Genomic DNA, 16,843 nt, shown 5'->3' with positions numbered 1-16,843 from the left:
TGGTTTGAAAACTGCTATAGGAAAATCTGCTTCTCAAGCCACCATGCTTCTCATCTGTTTCTCTGGGTCATGATCCAAAATGTAAACACATCTTGTGATCTACCTTCTCCTGAACTTTAATACTCAAAAGGTATCTGTACTTCATTCCAATCTCAAAATCCAACAACTGAACACCACCACCACCCAAACCCTTAACTCTAAAGCACGCAGGCTTCGGTGATCAGGACACTCACAAATATATACATGGGGGTTCATTCCCTCTACCGCTTCTGTGCCCTAGCTGACCCTGACTACATGTGCCTGTTCTCCTGCAGCCCTTTAAGTATCTGAGAGTAGGATGCTTTGGGGTCACTGGTATGCTGGCTCTCCAGAGCCTGTTTATAAAACTATTCTTACTCCACCCTCTTATAAAAGCCCATTCTCTTGAGGCTTGTGCCACTTAGCTAGTTACCCTCTAATCTTCCCCCTACCTGTCATCTAACAACCTCTTATTCTTCATTTAAGGGCTTTACAAGGGATATATAACCTACCCCTTCATGCCTGTCTCGCTATCATGCTGAATTCCACCAAATCCCAATCTCCTGACCTCATGATTCTTTTCTTTTTTTAAGATTTTATTTATTTATTTGACAGAGAGAGAGGGAACACAAGCAAGGGGAGTGGGAGAGGGAGAAGCAGACTTCCCACCAAGCACGGAGCCCAATGCAGGGCTCAATCCCAGGACCATGGGATCATGACCCGAGCCAAAGGCAGACGCTTAACTGCTGAGCCACCCAGGCGCCCCCTGACCTCATGATTCTTTAATCATCTCCCATCTGTAGTCTTCTACATTCTAGCTCAGACACCAATTCTCAGTTTCATCCAGAAACCTGTCATGTCCTAGAAGGCTTCACCTCTTAAATATTAAAATCACATAACCCACTTCTCAATCACAACCTACGAACTATCCAACCTGTTCCAGTAACCCCATTTTTTTTTAAGATTTATTTATTTGTCAGAGAGAATAAGCAGGGGGAGCAGCAGGCAGAGAGAGAAGCAGGCTCCCCGCTGAGCAAGGAGCCCGATGTGGGACTCAATCCCAGGACACAAGGATCAGGACCTGAGCCGAAGGCAGATGCTTAACTAACTGAGCCACCCAGGCATCCCTGGTAACCCCATTCTTGACTTCTATTTAATAAGGCTCTCAGTACACTGACCCCTCTTCTCTCCTTTCTCCTATCCACCAGCCTTGTCCAGTTCCTAAACATTTTAAATTCTACAGTCCATCATTTCAGTCACTTTCTATCCCCATTTCAATCACTATCAATCACCCTAAATTCTTTCTTCTCTGTTTATGCTACATCTTGTCAGACAAAAATGACAATCCAGGATAATCTAATTTTCCTGTCCAATATTCTATTTTCTGTGTAGGTTCTGGCTAACAGGGCCTACTAAAGGTGGGGAGAGGGGCACTAACACAATGAGGTTAAGTTAGAAACCATGAGTTTCTAACGATATAAACTTCACTAAGGCCTCATTAATGCCCAGAAATTCTCTCTACCCAGCTCCTTCCTTCCATTTTCTGCAACATCAGTTTGAACCCTTTGTTCCTTCACTCCAGCCCCTGTATTTCCTTGCCCTTCTTTCCCACTTTCAGAGATAACCTCTTCTATCATTTCATGGGGGGTAAAAATGTTTTCCTCCATAAACCACCTTATCTTCCACCTCTCAGTAAGCTCACACCATCACCCATCTTTCCTCCTGTCCAGAAAATGTGTATCCCTTCTCCCAAGACCACTCTCCCCCTTGTGCTTTGAAGCCTATGCTCCAAGGCTCTCCCACGCAATCAAACCTCCCAGAACCCCTCACCTCATAACTTTTCAGAACCTCTCTTCTCCCCTCCAAACATCTTTAACAAGTTGTATATACTCATGCTACCCCCATACTCTATGTACCTACTACTCAGACTGTTCCAACCCAAGCTGCACACTCCAGCGCCAGCTCTGCAGTCCCCATTGTTGTTGATTTTGCAATAACATTCCCATTCAGTTGACCCTTCATGAACACCTTTCTGCTGGCTTCTACAAAACAGCAATGTTCCTACTGGTGCTCTAGCTGCTCTTAATCATTATTTCCTTATCTAGTTTTTCTTCCTCTTCTATAAATTAAGTATTGTAAGTTCTTCACAGCTCAATGCTTTTTCCTCTTACATCAATCTCCTCAATGACTTCATCTAATCCTATAATTTCAAATAATATTTATCTATTCAAGCATTCATTCATTCACTCACTCACTCATTCATTTAAGTAGACTCCACACCCAGCATGGAGCCCAACATGAGGCTTGAACTCACAACCCTGAAATCAAGACCTGAGCTGAGACCAAGAGCCAGACCCTTAACTAAGCCACACAGGCACCCCTCAAATAACATTTATATGCTGAATCTCAAATGTATTAACTCCAACCAAGACTTCTTATCTAAGTTCCATACTAGCATATCCTATCACTCACAAATACCTCAAATCCAATGTGCACAAACCTAAACTGATGAACTTGCCCTCAAAATGTCCCTTTATCTCAATGAACGACACTACCATTTGCTCAGGTGCTCAGATTAAATACCTGAGAATCATTCTTAACGTCTCCTTCTTCCTCACTGCCCATGCCACTAAGCTCTGCCACTTTATCCTTGCTTAGTACAGCAGAAGATCCCAAGTAAATGTTAGCCTTGCCCCTACTCCTCACTCAGACCAGGTAAACAGCCTATTACACAATCTCACAGGACCCTATATTTTTCTTCTTGTTTTTAAAAAGTTTATTTATTGGGGTACCTGGGTGGCTCAGATGGTTGAGCGTCTGCCCTTGGCTAAGGTCATGATCTCCAGGGCCTGGGATGACGCCCCATGCCGGGCTCCCTGCTTAGCAGGAAGTCTGCTTCTCCCTCTCCCTCTGCCTCTCCCCCTGCTCACGCTCTCTCTGTCTCAAATGAATAAATAAAATCTTTAAAAAAAAAATAAAAAATAAAAATTTATTTAAGGAATCTCTACACCCAACATGGGGCTTGAACTCAGCACCCCAAGATCAAGAGTCACATGGCTCTTCTGACTGAGCCAGCCAGGCATCTCAGAGCCTTCATTTTTCTGTAATTTTCAGCACACTTCTTATTCTCTATTCAATCACTGTCTTGCCCACTAGAATGTGAATAAGACAAGATCTTGTTCATTGACATAAATGAGCACTCAGCATACAGGGGGCATTAAAATAATAGCTGAATGTTTGGAAGGCAGGCATTCCCCAGACCTTCCTATGAACAAATTCATCCTCCTCCACCATCAGGGATCTGGAAAAGTTGCGGACTGCTTCCTGGAGTCAGAGACTGGACCTGAAAAATATATGTATCGTCTGGCTCTAAATTCTAAAAATATGGCATATGGAAAATCTCTGAAAAGTATCAAGTATTATACAAATCTGTTGTCACTGTTTCAAAAGCAGCTATTTATTATTACCAGCAGAAATCAACAGCTCCATTCCTAGATGGCAGAGACTATGCTTACAGTTTCTATGTACTATCCTCCCACGGCTGGTATTCAACTTGGATCCAAGAAGAAACTTGTTAGTGGTCAACTGCACTTTTCTTATTGCTCAGACCTTGAAAATAATCCTCCTTTGCCTAAGAAAATATTTTACAAGAACTTAAAGTTCTGGAGTACCTAGCTGGCTCAGATGGAAGAGCATGCAACTCTTAATTTCAGGGTTGTGAGTTCAAGCCCCAGGTTGGGTATAGAGATTACTAGAAAAAAATTAATGAAAAAAAGTTCTACTTTAGAACAAAACAAAATTACAGTGTCTTTCAGAATTTGCATATTGAATTCCCATTTGTATGTAACACAAAAAATAAAAATAGAAGATATTGCTTATAAAAATAAGGTCAGTTTTATTCACTAAGTCTTATAACTACTTGGACCATAATTCTTACTAAAATGAAAATTATTTAAATAGCGACAAGAGGGAATCCATAATATGTTCCCATCAGTTGTTTTCAACATCAAGATAAAACTGATTATACAGTGACACTGTTATTTTTTTAAAGATTTATTTATTTATTTGAGAGAGAGAGAGAAAGTGCACAAGTTGGGGGGAGAGGGAGAGAAAGAATCTCCAGCAGACTCCCCACTGTGCGAGGACACTGATGTGGGGCTTGCTCTGAGCCAAAATCAAGAGTCACTTAACTGACTGAGCCACCCAGGCACCCCAGTGACATGTTATCTTATATATTAAGTCTTTAAATATGATAAAATTATGTCCATTCATGAAAAGAACACTTTGGAAGTTTTTCAGATCTTCTACTGGTAATTCAAATTATTCACTGAACTGTGCTTTACCCTCTATAAAATGGAATAAAGCCTGGCTTACACAGTTGTGATTAAGAGTCTACTGATATACAAAGGGCTCAAAATAAAGTAGGAGCTAAATAAATAATAGGCCTCTTATCTCCTACTCTTAAATGAATTTTAGGTAAGACTTAAATATATTCTAAACAAATACATTCAATACCTAAATGAAAGCTAGGAACTCTTGGTGATACAACACTTTCAGAATTCTTTAATAATCCTCATTAATCACCTACACTTTATCCAATAAGCAAATGAAAATCTCATCTCACCTCACAAGTTCCTGGCCTACGCTAAGCTTTCAGGAATAGAACAATGCATCCCTTTCTAAAAATCATCTTCAGTTCCAAATCAAAGTTCTTAATTTCAGACAATAACATCCCTCTAACACACAAATGCTCAGTACAGCTTTAAGCAAATGGAAAAAATGTACTGGCTACAAAACCAGTCATGCAAATTAAGAGCCTATGCAGTAGTTATCTCAATATTTGGCAGGATGTGTAGACTGAATCCCAGCTGGCTGGCAAGGAAAGTGTGCCAAGCAGAAATATAAGTCTTTGCATACTTTATTCTAGAGTCCAGATTAAAAACCTGTAGCAGAAAGCACAAAGATGGAAAATGGAAGTAGCCTCATCCAAAAGACAAGAGAAACCTTCTCTTGCCCCTAATGCACACACCCCTGGATTCTACACTTAAAGAATATTCCAAGACCTCTTACAAGGGTAAACCTTTAGGTCCTGCTAAGGGCCATTTTTTAAGTGGCACACCTGTTTGAGAACTGACTTTAACAGCAATTGCAACTTAAGTATTTGCAGATAAAATACAAGTCCTGAATCTGCATTAAAATAATCTAGGGAGGGATGCCTGGGTGGCTCAGTAGTGGGCTTGAGTTATGATCTCAGGGTGAGGAGATGAATCCCCAAGTCCTACATCCGGCTCCTTGCTCAGCAGGGAATCTGCTTCTCTCCCTCTCACCACGCACACACTCTCTCCCTCCCCCCCCAATAAATATATAAATCTTTAAAATAATCCAGGGAGTAGAGGATGGGAAGTAGAGAGAGTGTAGACAAATGAAACAAGATCGGAGAGATTGCGGGGGCGGGGGGGGGGGAGGCCTGTGTGCATGAGCACAGAGGAAGAAGAAGCAGACTCCCCAAAGAGGCTCAATCCCAGGACCCTGAGATCATGACCTGAGCCAAAGGCAAACGCTTAACCACTTAACCAACTGAGCCAACCAGGTGCCCCTTTTTTGTTTTTTAAATCAAAAAGTCAGGACATTTTAGCGACTCAGCCCTTCCTTGCAGTTCTCATTCACAGTTTGTAATCTTGCTTCTAGTTCTCTTTCCCATCAAACATCAAATTGGAAAATGGCAACAATAATACATTTTATCATGACCTCATTCTGCATTACCTCTACAAATAAGCCACAGATTTTAAAAGTACTAGCTGGTATACAATATTATAATAAATATATGAAAGAATTTTAATAGTAGCTAAAAAATCCCCACATATTCCCCTATAGAGAAAGAAATACATCTTAAACTTAATGCCAGGAGAAATGAGACAGTAAATTTGAACTAGATAAGCCCTTTTCACTGATGTGATATAATTCTACAATGAAAATGGTCTGAATTCCACTGGAAGGATATTATGGCATTTAGCTAGCGCACTCTAACAAACTTTACCATAAAATTTCTCAAAGGCTCTTGAATAAAGCATGTAAAAATGACCTGCAAGGAAGTTCTGAGACATTACATGTATAGTTTTATCTTGAGACCAAAATTTTATCATTCTCAAAGGATGTTTAATTCAAAAAAGGTTAGGAACCACTTTTGATTTATAAAGACCCTCTTTATCAAAAATTGAAGTTTGGGTTTCTAAACTTCAACTAAAACCAGAAGGCTTGCTCAATGACAGTAAAGGCAATGACAATCTGACAGACAAAATGCAAGACAGTCGGGAAACAGGGAAATGCCCAAATGTTAGAGGGTAGGGGCAAAGAAAAGGAAGATCATAACATACACAAGTATTTCTAAAACTATAATCAACTTATAAACATACAAACCTATAAATGGTTTTTAAGAACTTAGAATAAGACTACCATGAGAACTAAAAGCATTCCTTCAAAGTCCCCTTCTTATCCTACAGGGGGGTGCCAGGATTGCTGCAGCTCTGGGTGGTCAAGGGAAAAGAGAGAAAAAAAAATATTCATAGCGCTGCCCCAGCCCTTTCCACTAAGGATACCTCGTGAAGGAGGAAGAGGAACAAGATGTTCTTAAACATCTATTTATCTGTATTCTAGTACACATTTTCTCCTCACAAATACATAATGGAGTTTGGGTTCCCAGTCAGTCCACAGTATCAGCAGAACTACGATTTAGCTATCTCAGACTGGGAAGCTAATATTTCTACAGAAAACTGTTTCCAATTCCCACCTAATTTCATATGGCGGTGTGCACAGATACAGATGTAACATCAGCAAAACCATATAAGCAACTGCTGTCTATGTATATTTAATTTCTAAGTTCATACTGTCCCTCTACCTAAACATTCATCCTGCTATTACCCTATGCCTGCCAGTGATGCCCTGTTCTCAAAAAGACAGCACTTGGGGAAGCTACGTCTGCCTTCCTTGACCAGTTTCACCACTTCCTCAGCCTCATCTTCCTTCCTCCAAGCTATGTGCCCCACACTGTGGATTAACTATCAGAGGCCAAGACACAGCAGTAAGAACACAGGATAACTGAAGTGGAACAGCACTCCCACAGCCTATCACAGTGGAGGGTACACAGGATGTGCTCAACATGTTAAAAATCGTTAAATGAATTTCATTCCATTTGTGCCACTAGCCAACCCTGGATAGTCACCTGACCTCTTTGAGCCTCATCTATAAAGTAAGAAGACCTGAGTTAGTTTATTTTGGTTCAACAGTCCTATGATTGTAATATGTTTTTAGGAGCTGACCTGGGAAAGTTTTTAAGCTGTTTGTTTAATGAAAGTTTATCCTAACCTTAAGTTTTGAACAATGCTTCAGAAGAAAATGTGGCCAAAGCATAAGGACAGCCAAGTCAGAATTAACTGGGAGAAGCAAGCGAACGACAATAACAGCTGGCTCATCCTCTCATCCAAGGGTGAGAAAGAGTGAAAAATGTTCAGCATTTTTAGTAAAACTATGCAAGGCAAAGTCTTTTATTATACTGTTTGAGGCACTTAATATTATTAAGCCTCAAGGACAAACTTCTCTTAAGAATTCAGTACTAGGAAAGTTTTTTGTTTTTACTTCCTTTCAAAATACGAGATCTATATAATCTTTTCTATCACCAAACTTTGCCAGGAAGTCGAAATCTAAGGTCTGTTTTCAACTACAGAGCCATCCTTGTCCTCCTGCTAATAAAGCAAGCATGCTATCTCTCCTGCTACCTCCAATCTCTGTTCTTTGGTCTTTTAATTAATTGCACTTTTACCGTTTACTGTAAGTCTCAAATCTTTTACAAAAGGACTAGGGGTAAAACAGACAAAATATATTGGGTTGTTTTTTTTTTTTAATGAACACTAGATGCCAGATTTACAAATTAGCAGTTTAAAAATACATGTGGTTTTGTGGATTAAAATCTATTAATACAAGCTGCTACCAGCACCAGACTGCAAACGAATCTCAAATTGCGATGAAGTTCAACCTTCAATGTTTTTACAATACCTCCTTAATCTTTCTAAACTAGTTTTGAAGGAAAGCCTAACACTCCTAAACTTAATCCTCACTGTAAACGCTCGTCTCGTTTCCATTATCAGTAACAATACATATCCTCCACAGTAACAGAAATGAGATACTGTGTCATCCTAATACAACAACAAGAGATGTTTCCTGCTGTAAATGGAGTTAGGGATGTAAGAAAAACTGTTCCCAAAATGTACCATGAGTAACAGCCTGGAAACATTAATATCCAACTTGCTTAAGTAAAATTTCAAGCCCCAATTGGTTTCTTTAAAGTTCTTAAGTCTCTTCTACAAAATTATCTACAGTCCCTGTTAATCACAAATGCAGAAAGAAAACCCAAGAAGCATGGTATTTTAGAATTTAAAGCATTTAACCAAATGGCTTACACAAAGCTCTTCTGGCTCAGAATAAAGAAACTGAAAACTTACCTGAAGTCGTTAATTTAGCACAGCTACTTTTGCTTGCATCATCTTCTAAGATTCGGTTTGTGCTCTTTTCTTTCCCAACCAAAGTTTCTTCCGAATGTAAGCATTTATCAGACACAACACTGTCTTCACCCACTGCATGACTAATTTTGCTATTAGCTTCAAGTACAGAAGTGACCTCTTCCAGCTGAGCAGCTTCACTAGAATCTGAATAAGAGGAACCCTTACCCTGGGCTAAATTCTTTGAAGAAACTGGCAGAGACTCATCATCACTATCAAATCCAAAAGGATCTCCAGTATTTTCTTCTTCCACTTTAGGTTTCTTCGGAATTTCTTGGATATCTGGTTTAAAATTGGGCCTTTTCTGCCCTAATTTAGCCATAAATGTGGTCTCTCCCCATTTTGTGCTAAGGGTGGTCCGTTTGTTGGAAAAGACTTCATCAAATTTTGAACTGCCGTTTCCTCCTTTCCTACTGTATGTTTTCCCAAATCTGGATGTCATTTTGACACCTGTTTCATATTCTCTGTGGGAAAAAAAAATGTAAGAATATATATAATCACCAAATACTTAACAAATGTTAACACTGAATATAAAAACACAAACCAGGGATTCTCCCCATGGGGCTTTTCAACATTCAAGATACCAACCTTTAAAAATGGTTAAATAAATATGGGGAGGGCGTATAAAGAAAGGGGCTCATTTTTTATTCTACAGATTTCCAGACCTCAATTTCCTTATTTCAATGAGTACATATTCACAAGCTACTTACAAAGTAAGCAAGTATAATGACTAACCAACTTATCCCCAAAACCAACTTAGCAGCAGAACATCAATTTTTTTAAGTTTCGAATGAATCTATGCACTATTCTTATATCACTGTTACCCTAAAAAAAAAATAATCTGAATAGAGTTATTACTCCTAATATAAAATTTTAAACATGAAATGTTAACTTTTTTCAGGATCTCAGAAATAATCAACTGACTAAATGAGGTCTTTGAAACTTCAGTGTATTCAAATGAAGGAGAAAAAGGGGGAAAAGTCCGAAAAATAGCAGTATTTTCTCATGTATTAGAACCTACAGCTTTTAAAACAATCTTAAAGCCTCTGATTCTTGGTCTAACGTAGTTTGAACTGTGACCTAAAAGATATTCCCTAGTTGGTCATCTCCCTATGCACAAGAAACCATACTTTTCTATCTTCCTTGTCCCTATAGTGCTGTGCTCATTTGCTGAGTTACGTTTTCTGAAGCTGGTGAACTTCAGCATATTAGACTGGCCTGTTGATTATTAAACGAAGCAACAGAAACATATAACTTTATTCTCCTCTTTGCTTTATAAAAGATAAATGTACTCATCTGATGTGTCTCCGTAATAAATACTATGACAAAATTCAGGACAGTAAATCAAAAGTAAAACATTTTTAAAGCAAGTTACCGTCCTTTTTAAACACTATCAATTCTTATCCATTTTCTACACTTCAACCTTCTGAAGTTTAAATATCAATATATTAAATACACCTAGAAAATAAGAACAATTGTCTAGGTTTTTGAAAAGAAAATCTTCATACCTTGAAATTTAAAATATAACTGTAATGACATTTGACTTCTACTTTTGAATACATTTTGGTCTATACCTCAAACACATTTTTCTTTCACTTAAATTCTTGCAACTTATATGACTATAAACTTAAGTTTTACAGAGGATTTTCCTCTCTCATGTTTGGTTAGAAACCAATTCTAATTTGACAAAGTAACTATTTGGTCATCACACAGATCTCCATTAAGAGAAAACAGCATGAAGACCTTTCAACATGACACAAAACCTTTTCCTGAGAGAGATCTACTTCCCAGTCTACTGTAGATTTACACTAAAGAATCTTTATCTTTCCTGTTACATACAGCCTAAACAAAACTAAGTGTATTTGGCAACTGTAAGAACAACAAAATAAAATCATTTCATTCCTCCAAGAATGTAAAGCCCTGATGTACAGACCTACATTTACATATACACCAACAAAGCTGGAACATTTTGTCTACAATTACACGGTAGTAATCACCTAAAAATGTCGACTAAAGGCCAAACCAAAAATCTAGACTTGAGCTCCTTTGCGCCTTGGAGGAAAATGGTCCTGGAATCACAAAGTATTCACTGTTGCAAGTTAAAGTTGGCAAACGCTTCATATGAAGGAGTTAACTATATTAAGCGATAAGAAAATCATGCTTATGTTTTTAAGAGTCCATGTCTTTTACAAATAGATACTAAAATACTAATGAAATAACATCAGCAATTCTCTAGCTTTAAAGGGTGTGGAACGGAAAGTGTGTAGATGGGAAACTCGGTTAAGAATAAATAACTGCTGCATCTGAACGACTGTGTATTAAACATAGGTGCTCATTACATAACATCCCCTACATCTGATTTCCTTTGAAGTTCTTCACGTCTTTTTGGAAAAGTCACTAGACAGACAATTGTGATGGCATTATCTAGGCCCAGGGTGTAATGTACGTGGAAATTCAAGTAAGTGTGCAGACAGTTGACATTATATTTTAAGTGTATCTCAAGTACACAGGCTGTCTTGCTCGGGTTTCAAACTCCAAAGACTTTCCTAATGAAAAAGGAAAGAATGATTCACAACTAAGTCTTTTTCGATCGTTGGGCCCTTGCTTCTGCCCAAAGCCAAGTCGAATTTTCAGGAAAGTGCGCTGAGATAAAAAGTCCTCACAGTCAACCCTCAACCAAGCGCAGCGTCTTTAGGATCCCAAAGGGCTTAAAGGTTTCCACTAAGGAGTGAAAGCCGGGAAGGGCGAAGCTAACCACCCAGAAATCCTCACCTGGGGGCGGTCAGTGCGCTGGGAGGTAGCGGGAGAGGCGGCCCCCTCCGGCTGGAAGCTCACGCAACTTTTCTCCTCCCCACCCCCACCGCCAGGAACGGGATGTAGCTTCCGACGCCCCGGAAGCCTCTGCCACTGAATCCCCAGGGCAGTGTAAGGCCTCGGTGGCGGCCAGGGGCGGAGGAAAGACGGCGAAGGACTCAGGGCTGAAATCAACGCACTTGACCGTGCTTGGGGAGGGAAGTAAATCAGCAGCCGCCCGGAAGGAACTCAGAAAAAGGAAAAATAAAAGAGGGAAAAGAGAGTTCTTCAGGTCGTTCCCTGCCCAACTTCCTCAGAGGCTGTGTGGGTGAGACAGCGAGACTTCCAGACCCCTGCCTCCCCCACCCTCCCTGACTCGCTCCGGGCCTAAGCAGCCGCCCGAGACCTCACTTACCCTCGGCGCCTGGCGGGTGCTTTGGCCTCGGGCCGCCTCCGCCTCTCCTGCTCCCAACGGCCCACGAACGGGCGCGGGAGCCCCGCGCGGGAGAACAGGGCCGGCTTGTGCGCGAAGAGAGGCAAGAGGCTCCGCCACCGTCAGAACCCGCGACTCCGCTCTGGGTAAATAGGAAACCCGGTGAAGGAGGGGGGAGGAGCGGCGGCACCGCAACTTCCCTCCCCGCCTTGAGCACCGCCGGCCGGGCCCGGGCCTAGGCCTCCCTGGACGCCGCCGCCGGAGCCGGTACCGGAGCCCGCTGCGTGCCCCCGCTAGGCCGCCGCCGCCTCCTGCGCCGCCGCTTCCGCCGGTGAATGGTCAGCGCTGGAGTTTGAACAGGGCCCTGAACCATCTCAACGCCATTTGCGCTCCCGGCCCCCACCTCCTTCCTCCAACAGCCGCTCGCTCCGTCACTCCGCTTCCCACAGGCCCCGCGCGGCCGTCCGACCCTGCAGCCAATCGCGCGGCCGCTTACTCAAACCGCCGCGCAGGCGCCGCTACCCGCATGCTCCGGCGCCCGCCATTGGCCCGGCCGCGGCGCCCGACGGGAGTTGTAGTCCGGGTCCGCGAGGTCGCTATGCTCCGAGTGGGGCGCGGGAGCGGGCGGCGGGAGGAGCGGTCGTGGCGGGCCTGACCCGCCCGGGCCCGGGAGCTAATTCCAGCTCGCCGCCCCGCCGGGAGGCGCAGGTGCCGCGGGGGAGGGCCGGGGGCGCAGTGCAGGCAGCTGTGTCAATCGTTTCCCCCCCAGGGACCCACCGGTGTCTAGGGACGGTGGGTTGTGCAGCTGCGCCAGGCCTGCTGGGGCCGCGGCCCCGGGAGCGGGGAGGCGGGGAGCTCGCGGCTCGGGACCGCCTTCAACCCGGCTGGCGGGTGCTGGTCCGGCGCAGGTAACGACTGCGGGAACCGGGAAGCCCGGAGCGCTGGGCGCCTAACGCCGAGAGTGATGTAGGATCCAGCTCCTAAATGCTCCCCCTCCGACCTCTCGGCTCTTACGTTCGTAGTTGTCGGGTCTGTCCCGCACCCGTTAAAAGTGACCCCGAGAATCCTGGATGGTATTAAGGAATTATCGTTAACCTTGTTGGGTGTGATAACGATAATGTGGTTATGTAAGAACTAAAAAAAAAAAGAGAGAGAGAGAGACTAAAGTTTTGACGGGTAAAATGATTTCGAGTCTGGAATTTACTTGGAAATAACTCCTACAGATACCTGGCGAGGGAGATAAAACAAACCAGCGGGGTGTTTTTCCATTGTTGCGTGATGCGTACACAAGGGCTCATTATTCCAGTCTCTCTAATGTTTCCGAAACTTTCCATAATGAAAAGTTTAGAGAAATGAACCAGTGATTGCCTCTGGGGAGGACAGGGAGGTGGGAGATGGAGAAAAGTGTTATTTTACACTGTAGACTCCTTTGTGCTATTGGGGTTCTTTTTTCAGATCAATGTATTACCTATTCAGAAAGTTGGAAATTTGGGGGGTTTCTGTCTTTTTAAAAAGCTGCAGTGGGAAAACAGCGTTCTAAAAAGTAGCATAATCAGTTCGTGCTAAGAGAGGTGCGTGATTCATCCGACTTGGACAGCCCTGCTGTTCGGTGGGTGGTTAATGGGGATACACCTGGGAAATTAGAAAACTAATTGCTTCTAGTGAAAACCCCGCCCCTTCTTCCACAAAAGGATAATTTGCTTTGACTGCCCCCAGAAGTTACCAGATTCCTCCAATATATTCAGGAAACTTCAAATAAAGAAAAAATAGTTCAGAGATCCTGCAGCCCTTCCCAATAGGAATTTAAGGTGAATTTTAGCATTGTTTTAGAATTGTTTTATTTTTGCACTACTGCTTGCAAAATTTATATTCTGACTTTTACAATTTCCCAGATATCACAGCAGTACTTTCTCTTGATGGTTTCAAAATAAATCAACTTTTGATAGCTTCTGTGACCAGAAGTTGTAACAGGTCTGTGTGTTCCACTGTGGGCAGTATGTGCATGACTTGTATTTGGGTCAGTTTTGTCTTTTTTAAAAAATCAGCCTAGAATCTTATTTTATCAGTTCGTTTAGAGATTGCCAGCAGAGGTGCAAGCTGCACTTACTATAATTATTTAGATGACAGAGTGGTGGGTGCTAATTAAGGGGTAATTATCATCAGAGGCAAAGGCTAAGATCAAAAAGCCAAAAGTGGTGGAGAGACAATTGCAGGATCTTCCTGCAGAAGTGGTGGTGTGAACCCTCGTGGACCAAATGATGTATTCTTTATGACCTGGCCTGGTTACTCTCCTGGGTCCATGACTCCACATGAGGCTTAAGTAGAAGAGTTAATTTTTTATAGAAAGAGACAATGCACGGAACCCGTTTAGGGGCTTTTTGTGCAGTAGCTGTGTTATTGGAATTCGCGTAGTGTCAAATTCTTGCTTCTCAAAGAGTGATCCCAGGTCAGCAGCATGGCGTAATCTGAAAGCTTGTTGGGAATATAGAATCCCTGGCCCCAACTCCACTGAATCGGAATCTGCACTTTTAACAGGATTCCCCAGGTAACTGGTCTACACATTAAAGGTTGACAAGCCCTAGTTTTTAAAGGATACCTATAGGTATGCCTAAACTCTAATCTTTTTTGTTAAGATGGGGGAAGGGAAGGAGAGGACGTTAAGAACCTATTAGGCATCAGGTATGATGCCAGGCTCTTCATTTGCATCCCTGCTTGTTATCCTTGTTTTACAGGTGAGGAAATTGAGAGGTTGGCATTTGCTCAAGGTATGGTAACTAATGAGGAAATCAAACATTTTCTTAAACATTGGACACCCATTATTACTTATAGACACTCTTGAATTTAGTAGAAAATGATACATGATTTGAAAAGTAGAAAATAGTGCGTGTGTGTTTAGTGTGGAAGCTTAGTGTATTAATCCCGATCAGAGCTGTGCTAGGGCTCTCTGCTCTCCTGTGCCTCACACTGAAGACTGCCTGTTCCAGGGCCCCTCCTGGAGGAAGTTCAGACTGGGCCTTCAAGCAGCTCCACTCTGGTGGACTAATACTTTGCTTCAGCTGAAAAAAGTAAATCCTGCAAAGAAAACTAATAGAAGGGATGCCTGGGTGGCTCAGTTGGTTAAGCGTCTGCCTTCAGCTCAGGTCATGATCCCAGAGTCCTGGGATCGAGTCCCCACATCGGGCTCCTTGCTCAGCAAAAAGCCTGCTTCTCCCTCTTCCTGCCTCTCCCCCTGCTTGTGCTCTCTCTTGCGTTGTCTCTCTCTCTGTCTGGCAAATAAATAAATAAAATCTTTAAGAAAACAAAAGAAAACTAAGAGAAGAATCTGTTCTGCCATTGTTGGGTGTTTTTTCTACCCAGGCATGGGAATTCTCAGAACTGGAGTTGCTCAATAGAGCTGTGTAATCTTTTTCTGATAATGGATAATAAAATGTATCCCAATTTGCAGAATTCAGAGAACTAGAAGTCAGAAATTACACATTGCTTACAGGAAATTTTTCCTTGTCTGAGGATGGGGAATAAAATTATAAATCGTACACTTGCCCGTTGTAGTGGTTGTGTTACAGTGCCCCACAAGACGAGGGCCAGGCCCTGCCCTTACCTCCCTGACACTCCCCAACCCTTCTATTTTTTCAATTAGTCTATTCCCACCCACACCCCCACCGTCTGTTTTATTTCATTGTAATACCTAGGGCTCCTGGGTGGGTGGCTCAGTCTGCCTTTGGCTTAGGTCCTGATCCTGGGATCCTAGGATTGAGCCCCTGTGTCAGGCTCCCTGCTCAGCGGGGAGCCCGCTTCTCCGTCTGCCTGCCGCTCTCCCTGCTTGTACTCTCTCAAATAAATAAAAGTCTTTAAATAAATAAATAAATAAATAAATAAATAAATAAATAAATTGTAATGCCCCAGTCCTAAAATGCTCATTATTTCTACTTTATTTTTCTTCAGGGCATTTATGTCATCTAATATATCACAGATTTTTGTGTTTATGTTATATATTTATCTTCCGTAGAAGGGGAGGGATCATTGTCTCCTGCTAAATCCTTAGCACATGGAAGAGTGTGTAGCACCTAGTAGGTGTTCAACAAATACTTGTGTAAATGCTCCCCACTTCCTTCTTTCATGTAAGAGTGTATCTTGAAAGTGACTTGAAACTGACAATAGTTTTGCATAACCTGTAGCTCCATAAATAGTTGACTGGGTTTTCCCAAGGGGGAAGGAGTGCTTTCTGGAGTTTCCTTTTGTTCTTGCTTTGGTTTTCATTCTGAGACTTGAGAAGATGAATACTACTGTAATCACAATTACCTTGTTTTCCAGCATAATTGGAATATGTTCTCTGGAGATGGTGACATCCTTTGGGGAATAAACTGCTGTCTAGGTAGTTGAAAGGCAAAGCAAGGAGAATTCCCTGGGGACATGTTGCCTGACAAGGATTGGTACCCAGCAACCCCTAAAAGTCTGGCTACTTGACCCTCATCTCCAAACAGCCATCTCCTCCCCTGGGGTCCTCACCCCTAATGCTCTACGGTATCCTTCCTCCCCCCAGCAAAAACCCTCCTGGGGCTTCTCATCACCAATAGTAAAATCCAAAATCCATCTTGTGGCCCATAAAGGCATGGGTGATTGGGTCCCTGATACTCCTATCCCTTCCCACCTTACCAAGCCTGCCTCCAACTACTGCAAGAACCTGTCAAACCGGCTCCTGCCTTAGGGCCTCTCTGTTCCCTCCTCTAGTCCTGAAGATAAGCACCTGACTCATTCACTCACCTCTTAGGCTTCCACTCAGGTGTCTCCTCGGTAGTGCCTACTTTGTGCTATTTTAGTTAAATCCCTCACCCTGCCAGCCAAGCACTCCATATCTCCTTTCCCTTTTGCTTTTCTTCATGGTAGTCTTCATGTTTGTTTTACCTATTTGTTTATAATTTTTTTCCTTCCATTAGAGTATAAACTCTACGAGGACAGGGACTGTTGACTTGTTCACTGCCAGATGCCCAGCACACCTAGAATAGGGCCTCACACACAGAAAGTCTGCTGTAAATATCTGTTGACTGAA

At 42.4% G+C, this 16,843-nt stretch overlaps 1 protein-coding gene across 2 annotated transcripts in view; it reads right to left on the bottom strand.

Moving 5' to 3' along the window:
* The window catches only part of WAPL (WAPL cohesin release factor), a 78,424-nt gene extending 66,180 nt beyond the window's left edge, over positions 1–12,244 (bottom strand). For both annotated transcript variants that reach the window (XM_057308449.1, XM_057308450.1), the window contains exons 1-2: positions 11,779–12,244; positions 8,514–9,034 (exon numbers count right to left, since the gene is read on the bottom strand). In XM_057308449.1, the coding sequence (XP_057164432.1) occupies positions 8,514–9,012 (499 nt within the window). In that variant the 5' untranslated portion in view covers positions 9,013–9,034; positions 11,779–12,244. The remainder of the gene's footprint in view (positions 1–8,513; positions 9,035–11,778) is intronic.
* Between the last annotated feature and the right edge of the window lie 4,599 nt (positions 12,245–16,843).

Source organism: Ursus arctos, unplaced genomic scaffold (genome assembly GCF_023065955.2).
Source record: "Ursus arctos isolate Adak ecotype North America unplaced genomic scaffold, UrsArc2.0 scaffold_7, whole genome shotgun sequence".
Lineage (NCBI taxonomy): Eukaryota > Metazoa > Chordata > Mammalia > Carnivora > Ursidae > Ursus > Ursus arctos.
This window is presented reverse-complemented; position numbering and strand designations above follow the sequence as displayed.